General features: G+C 51.1%; 1 protein-coding gene across 1 annotated transcript; it reads right to left on the bottom strand.

The window, feature by feature from the left end:
• Window positions 1-1,452: 1,452 nt before the first annotated feature.
• Window positions 1,453-20,493, bottom strand: TRIM46 (tripartite motif containing 46). Its single transcript, XM_061606455.1, has 10 exons — window positions 20,350-20,493; window positions 16,921-17,176; window positions 15,382-15,728; window positions 14,737-14,880; window positions 12,372-12,467; window positions 10,039-10,292; window positions 8,546-8,667; window positions 5,676-5,975; window positions 3,925-4,222; window positions 1,453-2,982 (listed from the first exon to the last, which is right to left on the bottom strand). Exons 1-10 carry the CDS (start codon window positions 20,410-20,412, stop codon window positions 2,607-2,609), a joined length of 2,256 nt encoding a protein of 751 aa, XP_061462439.1. The 5' UTR covers window positions 20,413-20,493; the 3' UTR covers window positions 1,453-2,606.
• Between the last annotated feature and the right edge of the window lie 243 nt (window positions 20,494-20,736).

Raw genomic sequence — 20,736 nt, 5'->3', positions numbered from 1 at the left:
GTGCCAACACCAAAAACACATTGGGCTGCAATAAAAATTACATCCTCAGCTCTCTGCTGGTTTGGCACCTTGATCTCCCTCTCTTTGGCTGTAGTGTTGCTGGACACACACATCTGCTGAAAGGTGCATTGGACTGCGAAGTGGAGCAACTTTATAAACTAAAAACCTTTTGATTTATTGAACGGGGGGACAGAGCTGATCTTAATGAACTGTTTTTTTTAAAAAAACTATTTTCATACAAACATGAGTATGCTGAAACGGAGACGGGAAGCAAACTTATTTGTGCATCTAGCTCAGTACTGCTTGCACTGGCAGGCAGTGGCTCCCCCGGGCTTCAGACGGGGGACATTCCCAGCCCTCCCTGGAGATTGAACTTGGGGCCTCTGGTGTGCAAAGCAGAAGCTTGGCTTGTGGGCCACAGTTTGAAACAGGATTTGAAATGGCAGACAGGATGGATGTTTTGTCCGACCCAGTAAGGATGCTCTGACCTGCTTACATCAGAGATGGGGAAACTTTTTTGCTCTGAGGGCTGCATTACCTCCTGGGCAACCCTTCCAGGGCCCACATGCAAAAGCAAGCAAAGCAATGGATGCTTTTTTTAACAACCTTTGCACAATAGGCGAGTTTCTACACACAGCTTGCACACCCTCTCCATATCCTCCGTCCAGGCCAGCACGAGGCATGATCAGAGTTTCAAGGTCACCTTCTGGCCAGGCAAAAACATCTGGGATGCGAAGTGGGGCCACCAGGGGACATGGCCTGAGGGACAAGCGGGATGGTCTAGGCTGAGGAAGAGTGCCAAGAGCCAAACAGAGAGGCTCGGAGGGCCACATGTGACTCACCCTTGGCCTGAGGTCCCCCTGACCCCAACTCACATAGTCATTTTACCCACAGACTCATGCAAAACATTATGATGGTGAGCATGATGAGGCGTTTTAGTATTACAGAGAAGGCAAAAAAATCTCTCTCTCTATCCATAGTGGAGAGATTGAGGAAACAAAAAGGAAACAAAGAAAAAGGAGGAAAAGCTTTGCCGGTCAAACTTCTGCCTGTCAGGAATCTGTTAATAAAAGCACATGAGCTGCATGAAGGGAGGAAAAGAGAAACAGCTGGCAACCTCCCCTCTTAATTCTTACTTTCTGAATGTTATAATGAGAGACAGATGCAACCGAGGGATAACATGGGGGGGGGGATCTTCTTTTAAAAAAGAGAATCATTCTTCCAACTCTTTTTTTAAAAAAAGAATAAACAGTGGAGACCTCAGTGTAAAGTAAAAATGAAGTTCTGGATGCAAAATGAAGCTTCTTTAAGGGAAGACTGAAGATGTCCCCAGAGCATAAAGGGTCTGTTTCATGAGGTGGGGGGAACTACACCCTGAAAATAAACGGGCATTTTTCTAACCGCCCAGCAGGAAAGAGACGAATGCGATTCACCCATTCCATTTAATGGCTTTTATATCACAACAACCTGGAAGCAAGCAGGCTGATCTATGCTATAAAATCTAAACCTGCTCAAAAACAGTTTTGATTGCCATGGCCTATCCCTCCCACCACCCTCTTCTCCCCGAGGACCGTCATTTTTTTCCCCAGGGGTTATTTAATCCATTCGTAGCCCTTTAATTCCGTTCCCCCAAATTCCAGAAATCCACAGTTCAGGAAACTCAAGACAGACTAGAAAACAGACTTCAACATCATGTAGACAAGTTATGGGGTTGAGTCCAAAAAGAGGCGGACACCTGTGAGGCATTGAGAGAGTCGCGGGGAGGGGGGCTTAAAAAAATTTCAGTTCAAAGTTGGACTCATGTAGGAGAGAGGGATACGACAGGTGCCAATCACCCCACCAGGGGGGTTGATGAAGTTTTTTTGGGGGGGGCAGCAGCGATGAATCAGAGTTAAAAAAGGGAATGAGCATGTGATTAAGCCGTTAAAAACATCCCTAATTCACCCATGCACCAAGACAAAATGTCCTTCTCTCCGTCATAGATCAAAATCCCTGCCCCACAGGGGGACAGGAAATTAGATTCCCCTCAAGAGTTTTTGGGGTAGAACATCCCAGTTGAGCAGTGGAAGGGGAGGGAGAGGAAGTCGGGAGTGCCCTTCTCCCCCTGCAAGGCACAAGGACAGGGGAGGGAATGGGGAGATGCTGAGACAAGAGAGAGAGAAATAAGGACACGACACAGAAAGACAATTCCCACCCAGCTCCGTGCACACACACACAGTGCGGCTTGTGGGAGCAACACTCCTCTCAGTCCCTCCCCCCCATATCTCAGTGGCAAGCTTCTTTCTGGGGGGGGGGGGAGAGGATCTAGACAGGATCACAGCTGTAGGCCCCTTGTTCAAAAGGCAGAGTCTCTATCCGCTGGAAGGGCCATTGGAGGGCAGCTCTCTCAATACAGCCTGGTGTGATGAGTGTCCGTTTCAGACGCCCTGGGCAGTCTCCGCCGCTTATTTCCATCCCTCAACCCCACCCCAAATCCCTTCTCAACATGCCTTTGGAGCCGTGTTTTGAATGCGGGAGGAAAGCTGTTCTCGTGCCCCGCAGGAGGCCCCCGGAAGGGCTGCCTCGGCTCTGCTTCCGTCTCACGCCTGCGAGACGCCAACAGTCTCTCAATCCAGCTTGGAGAAGCCGCCAATGGTGACTTTCCGCTCCTGGCGGTTGGCCACCAGCTCCTGGAGGTGCAGGGCGCCGCCGCCGATGAAGCAGAAGGCGGGGCAGACAGGCCCCGAGCAGTCGATCCCGCACTCCCAGAGGCTGCGGAAGGAGACGGCATCAAAAAACATCACCTTGCCGCGCTCATAGTCCAGGCAGATGCCCACGCGGGGAGGCAGCGGGACAGTACAGTTGCCGGGGTCTCGGGAGGTCAGTGCCACACCATGGGAGAGGAGGATCTTGCCCATGCCAATGGTCAGGAAGGCGAAAGGCGGTGCCGTGTCCAAGGTGGTGTCCTCGGCGCCGCTGTCGTGGCCGCTGTCGGGGTCATACCTTCAGCCACGGAAGACGAGGGATGGAGGGAGAAGGAATTAGGCCTCAGTCTAACAAATATGGAACATGAATGTACGAAGCTGGCTTACACCATCGTCAGACCATTGATCCACCTAACCCAGTCCTGCAGGGCTGAGAGGGTCCTCCAGATGGTGGAGAAGGGAGGATGGGAGCTGTCATTCAACAATGTTCTGGACTCCAACTCCCATCAGTCCAAGCCAGCATGGCCAGTGGTCAGGAAACTGTAGTCCAGCAACATCTGCAGGGCCACAGATTCCCCATCCCTATCCTAGAAATATGTCCCAGCCTATCAGGGATCCCATATTAAATGCACTTAAAGAGTTGTAAACCAGGGATAGGGAGCCCATGGCCCTCCAGATGTTGTTGGACTCCAATTCCCAGCAGCCCCAGCAGCCCGCATGCCAATGGTCAGGGATGATGGGAGCTGGGAGTCCAGAAATATCTGGGAGGCCACAGATTCCCCCATCCCTGGGATACACATTATTGACATAGACAATGGTGGAATTAGGTAATTTTAGACTTAGGACTTAATGGTGTTACAGTAGCAGGGTAGATCTTAAGATCAGTGCTGAGGAAAATCTGTGACCCTCCAGATATGGTTGGTCTCCAGCTCCAATCTGCCCCAGTCAGCACGGCTAATGGTCAGGGATGATGGCAGCTGGAGTCCAACTGCATCCCGAGGGCTACACGTTTCCCATCTGCGGCATACACAGAATGATTTATGGTGGACTAATTTTCTCAGTAGCTATCCATTTGTGATGTTCCAAAGTAGACAGTCCATATCCAGAGGCAGTCTACCTGAAAACACCACATACAGGGATGGGGAGCAAGAATGGCCAGAGAGTGTTGGTATTGTAGTCCCACTGTTTTTCCCCTCCAAAAAAACCCAACAACCCACCCTTCACCAAAAGAGCCACTCACCTGGGGCTCACCACGTCCTGGGGCACCTGGAACCACTCCTGCAGCTTGCTCTCCAGCCCAACGCCCACCTTGACCAGGTAAGAGCTGGGGTCCACGCAGCAGGCCCAGTAACTGCGCCCCTGGGTGACGGCCACGTCCCCGATCACCAGGTCGATCGACAGGTGACAGCTCGTCATCAAGCGCTCGGCGGCAAAGAGCATGGGGAGCCCCGGGATGCTGCGGACTGCCCGCTGGTCCTTGCTGATCGCCAAGCGCTCTCGGTTGAAGCCCCAACGGTTGTCCAGAAAGAAATTCAGCACTTGAGGAAGGAAGAGGAAGAATCCAGGGCTGGTATCCACAACTAAGATCTGCTCAGAGGAGATCCACTGAAACGAACGGACCTAAGGGAGTCGCGTTAACTCATTTCCAAGGGGCCACTCTCAGCAGGGGTGAAAGGAGATGTCAACACCAGCTCTCTCGTTGTTCCATTCTTAAACTCAGTTCTTCACATTTCTGCGGCCATGCAGATTTGAAATCACACTTTCCGTACAGCACGGCTGTGGGAGGCACTTTAGCCCGAGGGCTGTATTTCTTTCTGAGCAGCCTTCCAGGGGGCACACGACAGTGATGGGCAGGGGCCAGAGGCAGAAGTAAGCAAAGCAACGGAGCTGGATTTTACCTTCGTGCCACAGGCTAGTTTCCACACGCACTCGTGCATCCCTCTCTGCCCTCCCTCCAGACAAGCCAAGAGGCAGGGTCAACGTTCCAGACAGGCAAGAACACTCAAGGATAGTTGCAAAGCAAGGCCAGTGAGGGGCATGGCCTGGGGTGAGTACCAGATGGACAGGCTTGGAAGGCTGTGTTTGGCTCCATGTCAGTGGGGCAGCAGAACCCGCTCCGGGTTTTAGTCTAAACTTCCAAGGAGCTGTGCATGTTAGTGGGGCAGTGGAACCCACTCCAGGTTTTAGTTTCAAGGAGCTTCAGCACCTTAGACAGCTCCTTTAATGTTTGGACTAAACCCCGGAGCAGATTCCACTGCCCCAGCTGATGTGGAGCCACTAGCTGTCACTCCCGCAGGCCCGAGGCTCACCACTGCAGAGGAAGCCATGCTGAAGAACCGCGGAAGTTATCTCCAAGTAAACGTGACCAGGATTGCACTGATTGACAGCAGTACAAGACGTCATAAGGGCACAGCTTGTGCTCACCGGAATGGAACACGAGCACCTCCCTGTTTGCGGCCGTGGCAGCCACGGCGGTTTTGTTAAGGTACCCGTATCGGCACCTCATTTCTACCAAGCAAGCTCTGGGTAAGGGTCCCGAGGTATCAAACATAATCAGCAAGAAAGACCCACCAATTTGAAAATACAATTGTGACATACCCCGAAAACGATACAAAAAGGACAACAAACAGTAACGGAAAGATGACGATGGGCGACAATCCTGCGGAACAGCCAGTCGTAGATCCCTTTCGACCACGACATCTTTTCCAAACATGCCCCAATTAGTCCTAAGTCCTCGGGAATGGTTTTCCAAACAGTCTTTCTTGTGGGTAGCGTGTCCAAATCATTAATGGTTGAAATGGAACTATAACCAGTTGTTCTGCAGTGTTATTATTCGTTGTCCTTTTTGTGTTATCGCTTATTGTCCTTTTTATGTCTTTTTTTTTTTTAGGGGGGAGTACATTACGAGTATATTTTCATAACAGTGCATCTTTTCGACGATTGTGTTTGAGAAAGACAAAGGCAGGCTGCATTTTTTAAGGAGGGTCTTACCGGGTGCGGGTGGCGTATGCAGGTAAATGTCCTCGCTGTAGTCTCCAAACCCGGCCTTGTTATAGCCTTTGACCCGCAGCACATAAACGCAGTCAGTGTCCAGGTACTCCACAACGGCGCTGGTACCGCGCACCTCTTCCCGGCGCTGCCACAGCTTGAGCGCCTTGCCCTTTGGCTCGGCCCTTCGGAACTCCACCGTGTAATGCCAGGCTGGCGGCGAGTGCTGCGGCAGGCGCCAGCACAAGAAGATCTGGTCGTAGGCATAGGTGCGCTGCGTGTCGATCACGGGTGCTTCCGGCGCTGCGATGGGGGTGGGAAGGAGAGAGAGACAGAGAAAGAGGAGGAAGGGGGGAAAGACGGGTGATGTCAGACTGCGGCCGCACAGAGGTGCTGGGCACTCTGGACTGACCGACAGACAACCAGCTACAGGCTAGGGGTTTCCAAAAGGTGGAAGGGAAAATGGTGCATGGGCACCAGAAGCAGCGGCGGAAGGGACAAGGAGGAGAGTATTGGGAAGACGGGGCAAGCTGCTGAGAGGCTCCAGGGAGCAGAGAGAGGCTGAGTGCAAGAGTCGGGGAGTGGGTTGGGAAGGGAACAAGGGAAGAGACAAGAGAGAAGAGAGAAGAAGAATAAGGGAGAGGAGGCAGTTGTGGAAAGAGAGGCAGAGGAGAGATGGAGGAGACAGACCATGGAAACGGCACAGGAACTGGGGATGAACACAGACAACAAGAAGGGTGACCGGGAAAATGGTATGAAGCCATACGGTGGCCTTGGGAAAGAGCTGGAAGGTGGATTCAGAGGCCTTGTAGGCCAAGTTGGACCCTCTGGTGGGCCAAGAGTGGCCCCAAGGCTGGAGGTTACCTACCCCGGTGGAAAGAGAGAGACACTTTTTTTTACTATTTGCAAGACTTTACTTTTCACGCAAACACTGAACGCAATGTCTGCATGATCCCAGCACAAGACGCCAACTTCTGGGACTTGTAACCACCTGCCTCCCAGTACAATTCGGATGGTAAAATTTGTTCCTTCAGAAGACCTCCGAATGCCCAGGTGCAATGACGAAGGTATACTTTCAACAATACTCTGACCGCACAGAATCTTTCTGGCTCATCTGTAATGCTTTTAACTCAGGAATATTCATTTCGTAATGTGTGAATTATTGTCCACACGTATATAAAGGACATTAATGGTATTTTTTTCTTTTTTGTATTTGGTTACATCTTACTTCATTAATTAAACAAAAATTATCTATTGCCTCTGATGATGGGCCACGTTTATTTATTTATTTGTTTGTTTGTTTCATTTTTAAACCGCCCATAGCGAATAGCTCTCTGGGCGGTGTACAAAAGGATTAAAATACAAAATATCATAATAAAAACAGCCGAACAATAATAAACACAAACAGAAACCACAGAAATATAAAAATAAACATATTAAAATGCCTGGGAGCACGTTGGGGCAGGGGGCTTGATGGGACTTTGAATCCCTCAACATCTGGAGGGCAACGTCTTGGCTGCACCCCTGAATTAAACAATTGAGAGATTCATGGGATTCCAGAGAGAGCCTGGGCTTTAAAAAGGGTAGGAGAAGAAGTGGGGAGGAGACAAGGGAGGGGCACCAAAGCGCAAGGGAGCCTCTGGAGCTGTGTCCCCAAGGCCTGCAAATCCCCCATGCATCAAGCCCTTCGAAAGACACTGAAAACCCATTCCATGAGGACTAGAAAACTTATTTGAACACTGGAAACAGCAAACTCTGTATCGGGATGCGGCATGTCTCAAAGCGATTGAGAAGAGCCCCCGCCAGAGCACTCCGCGCATGCTCTCGGATACATGGCCTGGCCACAGCATCTGGAGAACCCAAACCAAATCTAAACCACACAGAGGATGGGCAGAGGGCGGGTGCGGGTGAAGGATGCAGGATGGAGACACAAGGATGGGCAATGGGGACAGAGAAAGAGATCGAGAGGGTGAGAGAGTGTTGGGCGGCTTGGAAAGGATTAGGTGGAGGGATCGGCCAGGTGGGAGATGACTTGCCTCATTTTACTTCGATGATGACTCAGCAGCAGCCAAAGCCTATAAACAAAGAGAGGTAAAGCAGGTCTGAGATGGGTCAACAGCCAGGCATGGAGCGGATGTGGGCTGCTGAGGGGCAGGGAGGCAGGCACTGCGCCTGGAGTATCAGGTGGGCTACGGATCATGGGATGCAAAGTCTGCAGTGATGGGGGAAGTTGTCGTTGACCAGGGCAAAGAATCCCAGGCTGCAGTCAAAAGATTAGGTGATGTGAAAAACAGAAACAAAACCACCCTCCAACCCACCCACCCCAACCTTGGAGCTGTAGGGAGGGTTATGTGTGAGTGGGGTGAAAGGGAATGAATAAAAACAGCCCCAACCTAGCCAAGTCATACTCACCAACCACACCTGTCATCCAAGAGCTGCGTTCCATCAGCTCGGCAACATATAGCACAAACTACATTCTCTCGAAGGATCGCAGCACAAGCCAAGCCTACACTGTAGCTCCCATTACTAGGGTGCTCCAAGGCTTGCAGATCTATGGGAGGAGTCATCCCCTCCCCACAGCCCTGCGCAGAGACGAATTCACTTGCCCTGATACAATTAAAAGTCAATCCCCAGAGTGCCATTGAGCGCTGGCTCTGCTCCGGCTGTTTTTCAAGCAAGGGTAACGGTTCCTTGACAAACCTGATTGTGCACAGCAGGAAGAATGGAGATTCTGAAACACCTTCTCCAGAAACTGCAGCTGTGCAACTGGCACAGAGAGCAAGGGCAAGTCACTTTGGCACCTAGTTCCATCCTTTTGGGGGCCCTGCCTACCACACCAAGATCCCCTCGGCCACCATGAAGTCCGTACATACCTTTGATAAAGGTAAGGTCTGTGAGTAGTTTCAGCTCCCGGCTGACATCCACCTGGAAGTGGCTGAATGTTGCACTGGCTGCTGGATGGAACACCTGGAGCGAGTCGGTTGCCCTGATGATCCTGCCGGCAAAAAGAGACGGCGGGGATGCGGAAGGAAAAAACAGGATCAGGCAAAAAAGAATGGCTTCCAATCATAGATCCAAGGCCTGTGATCCGCCCCAGACGTCCTCAACCTGGTCTCCTCCAGATGTTTTGGACCACAATTCCCATCAACCCTGACAATTGGCCACGCAGGCTGGGGCAGATTTATTACTTATTTATTAAATTTATATCCCGCCCTTCCTCCCAGAAGGAGCCCTGGGCAGCAAATAAAAAACACTAAAAGCACTTTATAACATCCTAAAATCAAAATACTTTAAAACATTAAAACAAATCAACTTAAAAAATATATTAAAACAAAGCATCTTTTAAAAACTTTAAAAACCACTTAAAAGCAACTCCAGCACAGACGCCGACAGGGGTAAGGTCTCTACATAAAAGGCTTGTTGAAAGAGGAAGGTCTGATAGGAACTGTAACCCAGCAGCAGTGGGAGGATACAGGGTTAGGGAAAGCTAAGTGACCCTAAACCACTACAGGGATACACACTTGTATCGCAATACAATATGGTTCTCCGTTATGGTTTCTTGGGGACAAGTGGCCAGAGTACGCTCATGTACTTGCTCAACGGCCTTTGGTGGCTGGTGGCTACTAGTAGGCTATCACGGAAACTGTGAGTGGTAGGTGGCAATTTTGAGAAGGAATTATTTTACTCATGAACCCAAACAAACCTTTTGTTATTCCGGATTATTTTCCTCTCTTCCATGTAAGCAGCTTAGCTTATATACATTAACAGAGAATTTAAGAATACTGTGCCCCACAAAGAGAGGGCCTTTGTTAGATAGTTAAAAATATAATGCAATACTTTGAAAATAAAGGTGTGCTTTGCCTCCTACTTTTATTTTTTATGCAGGGACAGAGAATCTGTGGCCCTCCAGATGTTGCTGGAGTCCAACTCCCATCAGCCACTGCAACCATAGTTAATGGACAGGGGTGATGGGAGTTGTAGTCCAGCAATAGCTTGAAGGCCATAGGTTGCCCACCTCTGTTTTCAGGCTTTCTCCCTTCTCTCACACAGATGGAATGCCTTTTCGGAGATGGCGCCCACCACTCAGTTTTTGGATCGGATGGCTAGCAACCACCAGCGATCAAAAATCCATCAGCTACGCAAGCACCACATAAAAAAACGAGTATTCATTATAAATCTCATACTAAAGGAATGAATTTTTTAAACTGCTCCTTATTTCTATCTAATATGCCAATGGATTATTTTTTACATTTCCGCCCCTACTGCTTTTCTACTGGATGCTATCATTTTACGATTCCTTGGCTAGCTACATGATTTTAAATGTACGGACCATACAAGATGGGCTAAGAGAATTTGAAATAAACACCTGTTGTGTAGCTGCTTGGCGGCCTGCACAAAGCACGGCTGGTCCGTCTCCTTGAGCACTTCCTGAGTGTAACCCACCATGCCAGAGTTCTCCATCATGGCCCTGTGCTCGTGCAACTGTGCGCGCAGGTTAGAGACGCGATCTTGCCGGCATTCCTCAATGGCATTGAGCAAGGACAACTGCTTCTCTTCCAGTAGGGCGCTCAAGCCGCGTATCAGCCGCGTCACCTCCTCCTTGGCCTGTGCGCCATTCGCCTGCAAAGGACGGAAGGCGGCAGCAGAAATCTGCAGCGCAGCACTTGACTTTTGCGGAGGAACACCCATGCTTCTCTGATCCCCGCTCAGCTACAGATAGTGCCCTAGCCAATCCTGTTGGATTCAGACTTGGGACTCACTGGGGTGTTTCTCTCTCTTACGTTTAATAGGGAACCTCGGCTTCAAGCGTTTCATAGATCGGCTTACAGATTATACAGTACATGAAAGGTTGTCACACAGAGGAGGGCCGGGATCTCTTCTTGATCATCCCAGAGTGCAGGACACGGAATAATGGGCTCAAGTTGCAGGAAGCCAGATTTCAACTGGACATCAGGAAAAACTTAGAGCCATATGACAATGGAACCAATCACCTAGAGAGGTAGTGGGCTCTCCGACACTGGAGGCATTCAAGAGGCAGCTGGACAGCCATCTGTCGGGAATGTTTTGATTTGGATTCCTGCATTGCGCAGGGGGTTGGACTTGATGGCCTTATAGGCCCCTTCCAACTCTACTATTCTATGACTCTGTGTCCCTACACAGCATAACCAGGCATGACACTCAAGCTCAGACGCTACCGCAGCAATTAGCCACGCCCCTCGAGACCCTTTAAATAGGCTCGGGACGGGCTCTCTATTTGCGTGGGGAAGGTTTCTCTGACCAGAACTGCATCAGAAAGCAGGTACTCTTATGAACAGGTTGAAAAGTTGGTGCTATACGCTTGTGCCTGCACATCTGCCAGTGCGTCCTTGGCTTGGGGGGGGGAGACACTTCGGCCTGATCCACCTCTGGCATCACCCCCAATTCCTCCTCCTCGAGAGGAGGCACAAGTGGCAGCTCAAGTGACAAGACAGGGCTGAGAGGCAGGACCTGCTCATTTTTGGATAGTGCTTCTTCCGCCATAACTAGAACTAAGAACACGGAGCTGTCACTATCTAAACCACTGAAGCCGTCTCCTGTTTCAACCCCGTCCTGCTGCCGCCCTTCCCAGAACCCTGGTCCTCCTCCTGATCACTCCACCAAGAACTCTCCACGGGGCCCACGAGGGATAGTGTCCAGCTGACTATCACCCTCTTCCAATTTGCTATCCCTTTGATGATGTGTACATGGGATCCAGCCACCATCACTCCAGATGCAGTGCTGTTCCAGGGTGTTCTGAAGAGAAATGGTGGTTTCCAGAAGAAACAGACATAATCAAGGGTTGTCATTATTTGGGGGAGCCCCGGAACAAAGCTGCATCTAAGGCATTCAGGGAGGCGGGGGGGGAAGAGTTACAGGGCATTCTTAACATAAAAAGAGAAAGAAACCCACCCAGGGGAATCTGTGGCCTTCCAAATAGTGCTGGACTACAACTACCATTATCCCTCACCGTTGGCCAGGCTGGCTGAGGCTGATGGGAGCTGGAGTCCAGCAACAACTGAAGGGCCACGTTTGCCATTGTCCACCATGCCTGCAGTGGACAAGTGCAAGTTCTTGCTATGAACCTTTTAAGAAATTCTCCCTTTCTCAAAAATAGAAAAAAGGAAAAAAAAGAATTATCCCTATGTTCAGGGGCATAACCAGCGCCAGCATCCTGTGGGTATTTTAAATCCCACCCATTCGCGCTGCTTTGGATTTCAGGAGGTCAACGTAGAACTCACCCTGCCAATGCGCTTGCTCTTGCACCCCATGAATACCTACTCAATGTGTACATTTGTAAACAAAGTCTTACAAAGACACTGCTGGCCTTCAGAGTTTGGTCTCCACCAAAAGAAACCAACCCCCTTCCCACCGCCAGTGGTGGTTCGCACATTAGGACAACTGGGGTACTGCCCCACCAATCTCAGTCTGGTTGGCTCCACCTGCCATTGGCTCTGGCTTCAGCTACTGTTGGTCTCCCTGCCTTCCACCCCTCCAGTCCCAATGGGCGTCAGCCGCCACTGCCCACCCCCACGTCAAAAGTGGAGTAGGGGGGCCTTGGTGCAGTGGGGAAAGGCGGTTGTAAAAACACTCGTATACACAAACATTTCAGCCATTTGGGTCAGGCTTCAACACTTGGAACGACACTGAAACGGTAACAATGAAAGGAAGACACATTCATACCTCGGTGAGCCTAAGGGTTTCTTCCAGCTCACTAATTTGGGCCTGAACTGTATCCTGATTGCTCAGAATGTATGCCAGGCTTTTCATCAGTTTCTCCTAGATCATGGAAGAAAAAAAGGGGAGAAAGGAAGGGGTGACGTGATCAGCAAGGTGGTACGGTCCACATTCGACCCTGAGCTCCAGGGATTCCTGAATCTGTCAACAAGATCCAAGTTGCCTGCTTCTTCCTCTGTTTCTCTCCCCCACTGCTACTCCTGAATGGGGCCAGCCCCATGACACAGTAGAACCTCGCTATTACACATCTTGCTGTACCGCGGATTCGGATATACCGCGGGTATCAAAGTCCCCGAGTACAATACTGTGTACAGTACCACATTTTTCACGGTAACACGGAACTCCTATAATGCAAGTACATCCTTTGACCCCACCTCATGTTATAAAAGGTTCTGCTGTAAATTGCTGTTTCAGGTGCAGTGCAGGCTGGTCCATTTGGGCACACAGAGCTCTGCCCCACCAATGGAGTCAATGTGGTGTAGAAGTTAGAATGCTAGACTAGGCCCTACAAGACCAGGGTTCAAATTCTTCTCCTCAGCCATAATGCTCACTGGGTGATCTTGGGCCAGTGACCGCATCTCTCAGACTAACCTACCTCACAGGGTGGTTGTGAGGATTACAAAGGGGGGGGCGGGAACCATGTCTGCTGCCTTGGACTCCCTGGAGGAAACGTGGGGTATAAATGTAATAAGTAGATAGTAAATAAGTAAAAGTAATTTTTTTAACCCAACCTGGAACTGTTTGATGAACGTGCTGACAAGAATACAGAGTAGATAAATGAAAATAATAACATTATTTAATAATAATAATTTTTAGAAAGAAACTATTTGCTGCCCATTCATGATGCCCCAAATCAGCAGCCTTTACTAAATAGGAGGATTGGCCCAGCCCAGAATATAAAGACCCATCATTCATCAAAAGTAGAAACTGGAAGCTATAGCCTCCTCCCAACGCTATGCTAGGTAGGGCCAGTTAACTTCTGAGCTTCCGCAAGGCCTGTTTCTGAAGGGAGTCCAAAGCCAGCTAGACTCGCCACATAACTCAGCGGAATCCATCTTGGTTACCAAACCGCCATTTTGTTGCCTGGATATTTATTACGGTGGGAACACTGAAACGCAGAATAGGGGAAAGCAAAGAGAACGTGGGATGCTACATTAATTCAGGCTCCATATGAAACAAGTGCTAGCGCAGACAGTTCTGGATTCCATCAGCCAATCCCAACCCGGGCTGTTCCTAGATCCCACAATTTGAAGCGGGAGGGAGCACAGCCCAGTGGCAGAGCATCTTCTTGCAGGCAGAAGGTCCCAGATTTAATTCCCCCAGCATCTCCAAGTAGGGCTGAGAATGTCCCCCATCTGAAATCCTGGACAGCTGCTGCCAGTCAGTGTAGACAATACCGCATTAGATGGTCCAACGGCCTGATAAGGCAGCTTCCAAATGCCGGACTCCAGATGAAGGGGGAGGAGAATGCTGCCTGGCTGATACTCTTTCTGCCACCACCACCACCCCTATCCTAGATGCGTGCAGTCATGTTGTGGTGCCTCAAGAGGGAAATTGGCCCTCTGCACATGCTCAGGGACCTCCTTCTACAAGGATAAACACTACAACCCAATGGCTAAGAGACACTGAACTGTGAAACCTTCCCAGGTCTCCTCTCTACTCCCGCAAGCTCCCTGAAGCACCTCTCTGTGCCTCGACCCAACTTTAGCCCCATCTGCAAAATGGGGATATTAACAGTCACCCAGTTTAAAAGGTGATGGTAAGGATGACTGAGGCCCTGCTAGCACAGACCAGTGGTCAGAGTGTCAAAACTTAAAATTGGGGGAGACCTGGGTTCAAATCCCCACTGAACCTCAAAGCTTTGAGCCAGCCAGCCATTTTCTTTCAGATTTGCCTACCCAGCAGGGTCACTGTGAGCATAAAAAGGACACCCACCCACAAAATGTATGGGACAATAATTGTAGCAGTAGTAGTAGTAGCAGCAATAATAACAATATCCGTAACAGTAACAATAACAACAACATTAATTTTTTACTACTAATAATATTCAGTTGGGATATATAATAAAATGTTGCAATGTGAAACAACCTCCTGTTCAGGGTCCCAGGCAACCATGCCCCTTCCTGGGAGACTCCATTCCATTCCCTCTCTCACTGTTTTTCACTCTCTCCCCCTCCCCACCGGCCCTGCAGCAGCGGCACAGCTTCAACTGAATGCACTACCCCATTGCCAGCCATCCCCACTACTCGAGAGGGATTTTCAGCTGGGAAGACGAAGAAGGAAGTTGCTAAAATCCTAGAAAAGACCTCACCTTGAGGGCTTGGTAGGCGCTGAGCACGGGCGTGATCTTGTGGCCCGTGTGCGTGCGGCGAACGCGGCACAACTGGCAGACCAGGCGCTGGCAGCTCTTGCAGTAGTGCGTCACTTCCTCTCTGTGCTCCGGGCACGTCAGACCCTGCATGGGACGGAAATGACAGCAGGTTGAAGCAATGGCTGGCAGCCAGTGCTGCTAAGCTTTCCAAGGATATGTGGGTATCATTGGGGATTTTAATTATTTATTTACTTTTCTGGCATTCACAGACATAAAACTAAGCTCGCTCATTTTTCTGAGGACAGGGCTCCTCCTGGCTTTTCTGTTCTTTTAACATTGTTTTTGGCATAAGACAAACTGCAGCAGAACGGAAACAGTGCTGCATGCAACTAATGCAGAGCGGAATGGGAAACGTGTACTGCCTTCAAGTCGATTCCGACTTATGACGACCCTATGAATAGGGTTTTCACGAGGCTGAGAGGCAGTGACTGGCCCAAGGTCACCCAGTGAGCTGCATGGCTATGTGGGGATTTGAACCCTGGTCTCCCAGGTCGTAGTCCAACACCTTAACCACTAGCCTCCTCGTATCCCTAGAAAGGGGTTGCCAAGTTACCCAGCCCACGGAGGGACTAGAGGGACCTTTACCTTGGGCCGGAAGGTGAGTGTTGGCGGGGTAGGCTCATGCTGGGCTTTCTGGGTGCCCCAAGGATGGTAGAGCTTAAAGCACTCGTTGCAGAAGCTGGACTTGCATTCGGTGCAACCTTTGGTGGCCTCCAGCTGCGGCGGCTTGCAGAACTGGCACGTGATGGCCGCGCTGACATTGATGGTGTGGCGGTAGCGTTCCACAACCCGCTCCAGTGTCAGGTTGCGGAAGAGGCTGCCTAAGCCGCGCTCACTCAGGTCCACATCCCGCTGGCACAATGGGCATGGGAAGAGCACACTCTGCGGGTGCACGAGGCCACCTCGCTTGCGCCCCGGGTACGTGCCGAAACCTGGGAGTGGAAGAGATGCCAGACACAAGGCGAGTTAAGGTGGTGTATGCAGAGGTCTCCCCTGAGCTGGTGCCCTTCAGAATGTTTTTGGACTCCAACAGCTCCAGCTAGGATGGCCAGTGGCCAGAGATGATATGAGTTGGAGTTCAACAATGTTCTGGGACTCCAAGAACCAAGGGTTTGTGGAGCAGGGGATCAGAGGTTTTGTAGGCACCTGGGGAAGACTTCAAGGGCCCCATTGCGCCCACAGGCACTACAATGGTGACCCCTGGCCTACATGTCCCCCTCCAACTCTATGGTTCAAAGTTCATAACCAAGACTAATCACATGTAGCAGAAAGAAGGGCATGTGGCTTCCCCATCTGGTTTCCTGTGTGTCAAAGTTAAGACTGCAACATCCTCAGGGCAGGGGTCTATCCAGTTGCCTCTGTAAAGCAGCAGGCACACAAATGGGGTGCTATGGAAATGGACTGCCTTCAAGTCGACCCCGACTTATGGCGACCCTCTGAATAGGGTTTTCATGGTAAGCGGTATTCAAAGGGGGTTTCCCATTGCCTCCCTCTGAGGCTGAGAGGCCGTGACTGGCCCAAGGTCACCCAGTGAGCTTCGTTGCTGTGTGGGGATTCGAACCCGGGTCTCCCAGGTCATAGTCCAACACACTAACCACTATGCCACACTGCCTCTTGTGTATGTGTATAAAAAAAATGAAATGGACTGCCTTCAAGTCGATGCCAACTTATGGCGACCCAATGACTAGGGTGTTCATGGTAAGCAGTGTTCAGAGAGGGTTTACCATTGCCTCCCTCTGAGGCTAGTCCTCCCCGGCTGGCGAGGGCCTGCTCAGCTTGCCACAGCTGCACAAGCCAGCCCCTGCCTTGTCTGCAGCTGCCAGCTGGGGGGCAACTGGGCTCCTTGGGACTCTGCAGCTTGCCCACGGCTGCACAGGTGGCAGGGCACGTCACCCCTGAGCCACTCCCTGTGGGGTGATCTTTAGCTGGCCCTTGATGCCCAGGAGACACGAGCAGAGATTTGAACTCACAGACTTTGGACTCCCAGCCAGGCTGTCCTCCCCACTGTGCTATACCAGCTGTCTGGGGTGCTATAAGCAACCCAAATTTTTAAAAAAGTTCTTACAACACTGCCACACCACATCCTACCAGGAGAGGGCACCAATGTCCTCCGATCCTGCCCACCTGACTTGAGAAGCCGGTCCAGGCGCTCTGGCTTGGGCACGACCCGCCGCCCCAGGCGGGGGCTTCGCGTGGCTGGTGTGGAGGCCGGTGAGGTGGGCTCAGAAGTGGGGTCTGGGCAGACGTAGCCCTGCTGTAGCAGGACCTCAGTGGCGCAGATGTGGCACACGTTGTGCATGCAGGGAAGCACCAGAGGCTGCTTGTACATCTCCTTGCACACTGGACACAACAACTCCCTCTCCATGTTCTTCATGCTGGTCTAGAAAGACAGGAAAGGAGGGGGAAAGAAAGAGGATTTCTTAAAAAAGAAATCCCCGTTGATAGCATCTTATTCTGGCACTGATAGCGCCTTGTTCTGGCACTGATAGCGCCTTGTTCTGGCACTGATAGCGACTTGTTCTACATACCTGCTGGTACTGTCTGCCATAACACCAGCATTATACCATTTCTCTTTCTCTCCTACACCCTCCCTTAAACCAGGGAAGGCGAGCCTGTGACCCTCCAGATACTGTGAGACTTCCACCAGCCCTGACTAGCACTGCCAGTGGTCAGGGACTTATATATATTATCTTAGAATTACAGTTATATGCAGCCTTTCCTTCTAGGAGCTTAAGGTGGCATACAAGCATGGTTCTCCCCGACCTGGTTTACAACAACCCTGTGGGGTAGGTCAGGCAGAGAGACAGTGACTGGCCCAAGGGCACCCAGTGACATTCATGGCTAAGTGGGGATTTGAAACCTGGTCTCTCCCAGGTCTCAGTCTAACGGCTGCATCACTACTGGCTCTTGGGGGATGATGTAGATTAAGACCCCAGCAACATCTGGAGGACCACAGGTTTTCCACCCCCTGCTAGTGTAACCTTGGGGTCCATTTCATCAGCTAGGCCTTTGAACCCGAGTCGCCAACAGCAGCAGTCATTTCCAGACTGTGTCTTGAAGCCGCCTTGGATTGAACAGCTCACCTGGTAGCCAGAGGTGACTAGGATTTCTAGGCAGGTGAATAAGCAAGACTCCGCCACCAGTCTGATGGGTTGCTGTGCTGCCCACAAAGGAAGGGAAGTGCATCCCTCAACTCCTTCCCTCCGCCTCTTGGTAGAAAGCATTTTGTAAAACCGAAGTTCCTAAGAGGACAGCAGTCTGCATATCCATTGTCTGCTGTGGAAAAAAGCGCTCCTTCTCCCACAAGGCCAGCACAGAAACGCAGGACGCTAGCGTCACAGCAAGCTAGTAAAAACCTTTGCAGGCTAGTAGATTCTGAGGACTTATTGATAAGGCTGGTTTTGGAATACAAATTCAGAACACCAAGCTTGTAAACAACCACTTGCCCAGTCACCTAGGGCAAGTAGCAGTCATCTCCCAGGTGACCAAGGGAGAAAGCTTTTGGAAGCTGGCGGGGAACACGTTCTCTCCTCCCCCCTTTTTAAATTTTTTATTGGCTTTTTGGGGAACACTGGAAGCTTAGCGGGATGGAAGCTTAGTGGGATTCTTCAAATTATATATATATATATAATTTACCACATTTATCCCATGCCTTTCCTCCAAAGAACTCCAGGCCACGCACATAGTGAAGTCATTTCGAAGAGCGGGGATTTGGTGCCACGTTTTAAGAGAGGCATGTTATCAATAACAGCAGTGTGACTTTTTTTAAAAAAAACTATTCTTCAGAAAATAGACACACAATATATTCCCACCTGGAGATGCCAGGGATTAGAACCTGGGGACCTTCTGCATGCAAAACGCATGCTCAGCTGTTGACTCTATAACTCCTAGACCCTTTTTTGCTGAATCCAGGTGTCTGGAGAAACATTGCCCTCTAGATGTCGTTGAACAGCCAGTCGCATCATCCCAGGCCATTGGCCATGCTTCCTGGGAGTTCCTGACGGGAGTTGTCATTCAGCAACATCTGAAGGGCCAAAGGTTCCCCACCCTTGCTCTAATCCACCCTTTGGGTCCGCAGATGCTGTTAGACTACAATTCCCATCAGTCCCAGCAAGCATGGCCAATGGCCTGGGATGATGGGATTTGTAGTCTAACAACATCTGGGGACCCCAAAGGTTGGGAAAGGATAGATCCATCAGGAATCTCTTTATGTTCTTATAAGACACCAACTGATTAAGGAGATAAACCTTCCTGCTTTCGGGGGGGGGAGAGGAGAGAAAGATTTCCAAAAGATCTATAAACTACACTTTTCCGCCACCCTCACCCCGGCAGCCTATTTGTGGCTGTTTTTCCCAGCAAAGATGTAAGGCCTGTCTGGAGATGCCCTCTGGCAAGGCTGTCTAGGAACAAGAAATCAGAGCACCAGATCCAGAGAGGGCGGCCAATATTTTTTTCCCACTGCCGGGCAAGCAGAGAGGCCACGCCATCCGGTTACAGGCATTTTGGCAGCATGCCTGGTCTCTGCCGCGCCCCATTCAAGGGCACGCTTGTCCTTGGGGGGGGCGGAGGGAGGGCGAGTGCCTTCATACTGCCCTGGCGGTGTCCCCGCCCCCCAAAGTTGCGTTCCTTTTTCCGCTGTTCCCCTGCCCACCACAGCACGCAGTCGGCAGGCACCCGGCGTGTGAAGCAAGGGGAAAGACAGCACCCCCACAAAAATGAGGGGGGGGATTTGATCTGATTTTTTTTTTTTTTTTGCCAAAGCACCATCCATCTCTCGCTCGCTCGCTGGCAGTTTCGCAGCCAAGGCTTCCCCACCCAGAGATCCGCCACAGCCCCTGAGTATTTTCCCTCCCCCATCCCCAGGGGACGGGCACTCACCTTGCCCAGTGCCCGCCTGGATGCCATCTCCCAGGGCGCCAATTCTTGGCAAGCAAAAAGGATCTCTCTCACATACACACAAAGCACAGGGGGAGGGAGGAAGGGAGGGGAGGGAGAAAGAGGGAGCCACAGCACAGAGGCAGACGCTGGACCAGGCCCTGGGAGCCAGCCTTGGGAGGAGGAGGAGGTTGCCATGGCGACGGAGGGATGTGCTTGGATGCTCGCAGCATCCTCCGCTCAGCCCCGAAGGGAGAAGAGAGTCTAGGGGAAACGGGGGGCGGGGGGGGGATATGAAGGCCTAGGCTAGTTGTCAACAGTGGAAGGGCAACACCCAGTTTATGGGAAGGGGTTATATAGAGCAGGGGAGTCCAGTTTGGGGGGGGGGTTGCTCAGGCTTTTTCATTCCAGCAGTAGCAACACGGATCCCTAATCATGCCGACGCATTACTAAAACAATGGGGAGTCCAGACTGGACTCTATCCTTCTTTCTGACCCCCCCCCCCAAGAAAAGCATCCTTCCAGCCTCTGCCTCCTATTATGGCATGGGATATTATATATACATACATATACATATATCGCACATTAGACTGCACATATTTTATTTTCAAACCCCCCCCCCGGTTTTCTGTGCCACGGATTGCAACGCGTTGCACGCCCACCCCGCCCCGGCTCTCACGCTTATCCGGACGAGGGCATCCATGATCGACGTGAAGGAGTGGAGATCCTCGCCCTCGGCCATGACTCCTGGCGGGGTGGGGGACAGGGGATTTCCGGCCTTTGCACCCCCGCGCTGCCCCGGCAGCGGTAGCAAAACGCCGCGGTCTATTGCGGCCGAGAGCCAAGGCGTGCCGTCGGGGGGGGGGGGAGGAGAAGCAAGCACGGCGCATGCTCATCAGGGGAGGCGCGACTCAACGCGCCCTTCCTTCTTCTTCCCCCCCCCCCGCTGATGCCCCCCCCATGTTGGATTGTTAATTATTCTTATTGTTATTACTTATGCAACGGAATCCACATACACGGCGTTTTACGGAGAAACAAAAGCCGGGGGGGGGGAATGGAGAAGGAT

The sequence above is a fragment of the Rhineura floridana genome, chromosome 22, assembly GCF_030035675.1.
Source record: "Rhineura floridana isolate rRhiFlo1 chromosome 22, rRhiFlo1.hap2, whole genome shotgun sequence".
NCBI lineage: Eukaryota > Metazoa > Chordata > Lepidosauria > Squamata > Rhineuridae > Rhineura > Rhineura floridana.
The sequence above is the reverse complement of the archived record's forward strand: the minus strand, read 5'-3'. Positions and strand labels throughout refer to the sequence as shown.

What these genes read in the sequence shown, in the direction of transcription:
- TRIM46 (XM_061606455.1), bottom strand. Translation starts at nt 20,412, where the DNA reads ATGGCCGAGGGCGAGGATCTCCACTCCTTCACGTCGATCATGGATGCC. An exon ending in GCCAAGCAGCTACACAACAG is followed by an intron (nt 8,668 to 10,038) that starts GTGTTTATTTCA and finishes TTTTGCCGGCAG; the next exon opens with GATCATCAGGGCAACCGACT. An exon ending in CAGGACGTGGTGAGCCCCAG is followed by an intron (nt 2,983 to 3,924) that starts GTGAGTGGCTCT and finishes CCGTGGCTGAAG; the next exon opens with GTATGACCCCGACAGCGGCC.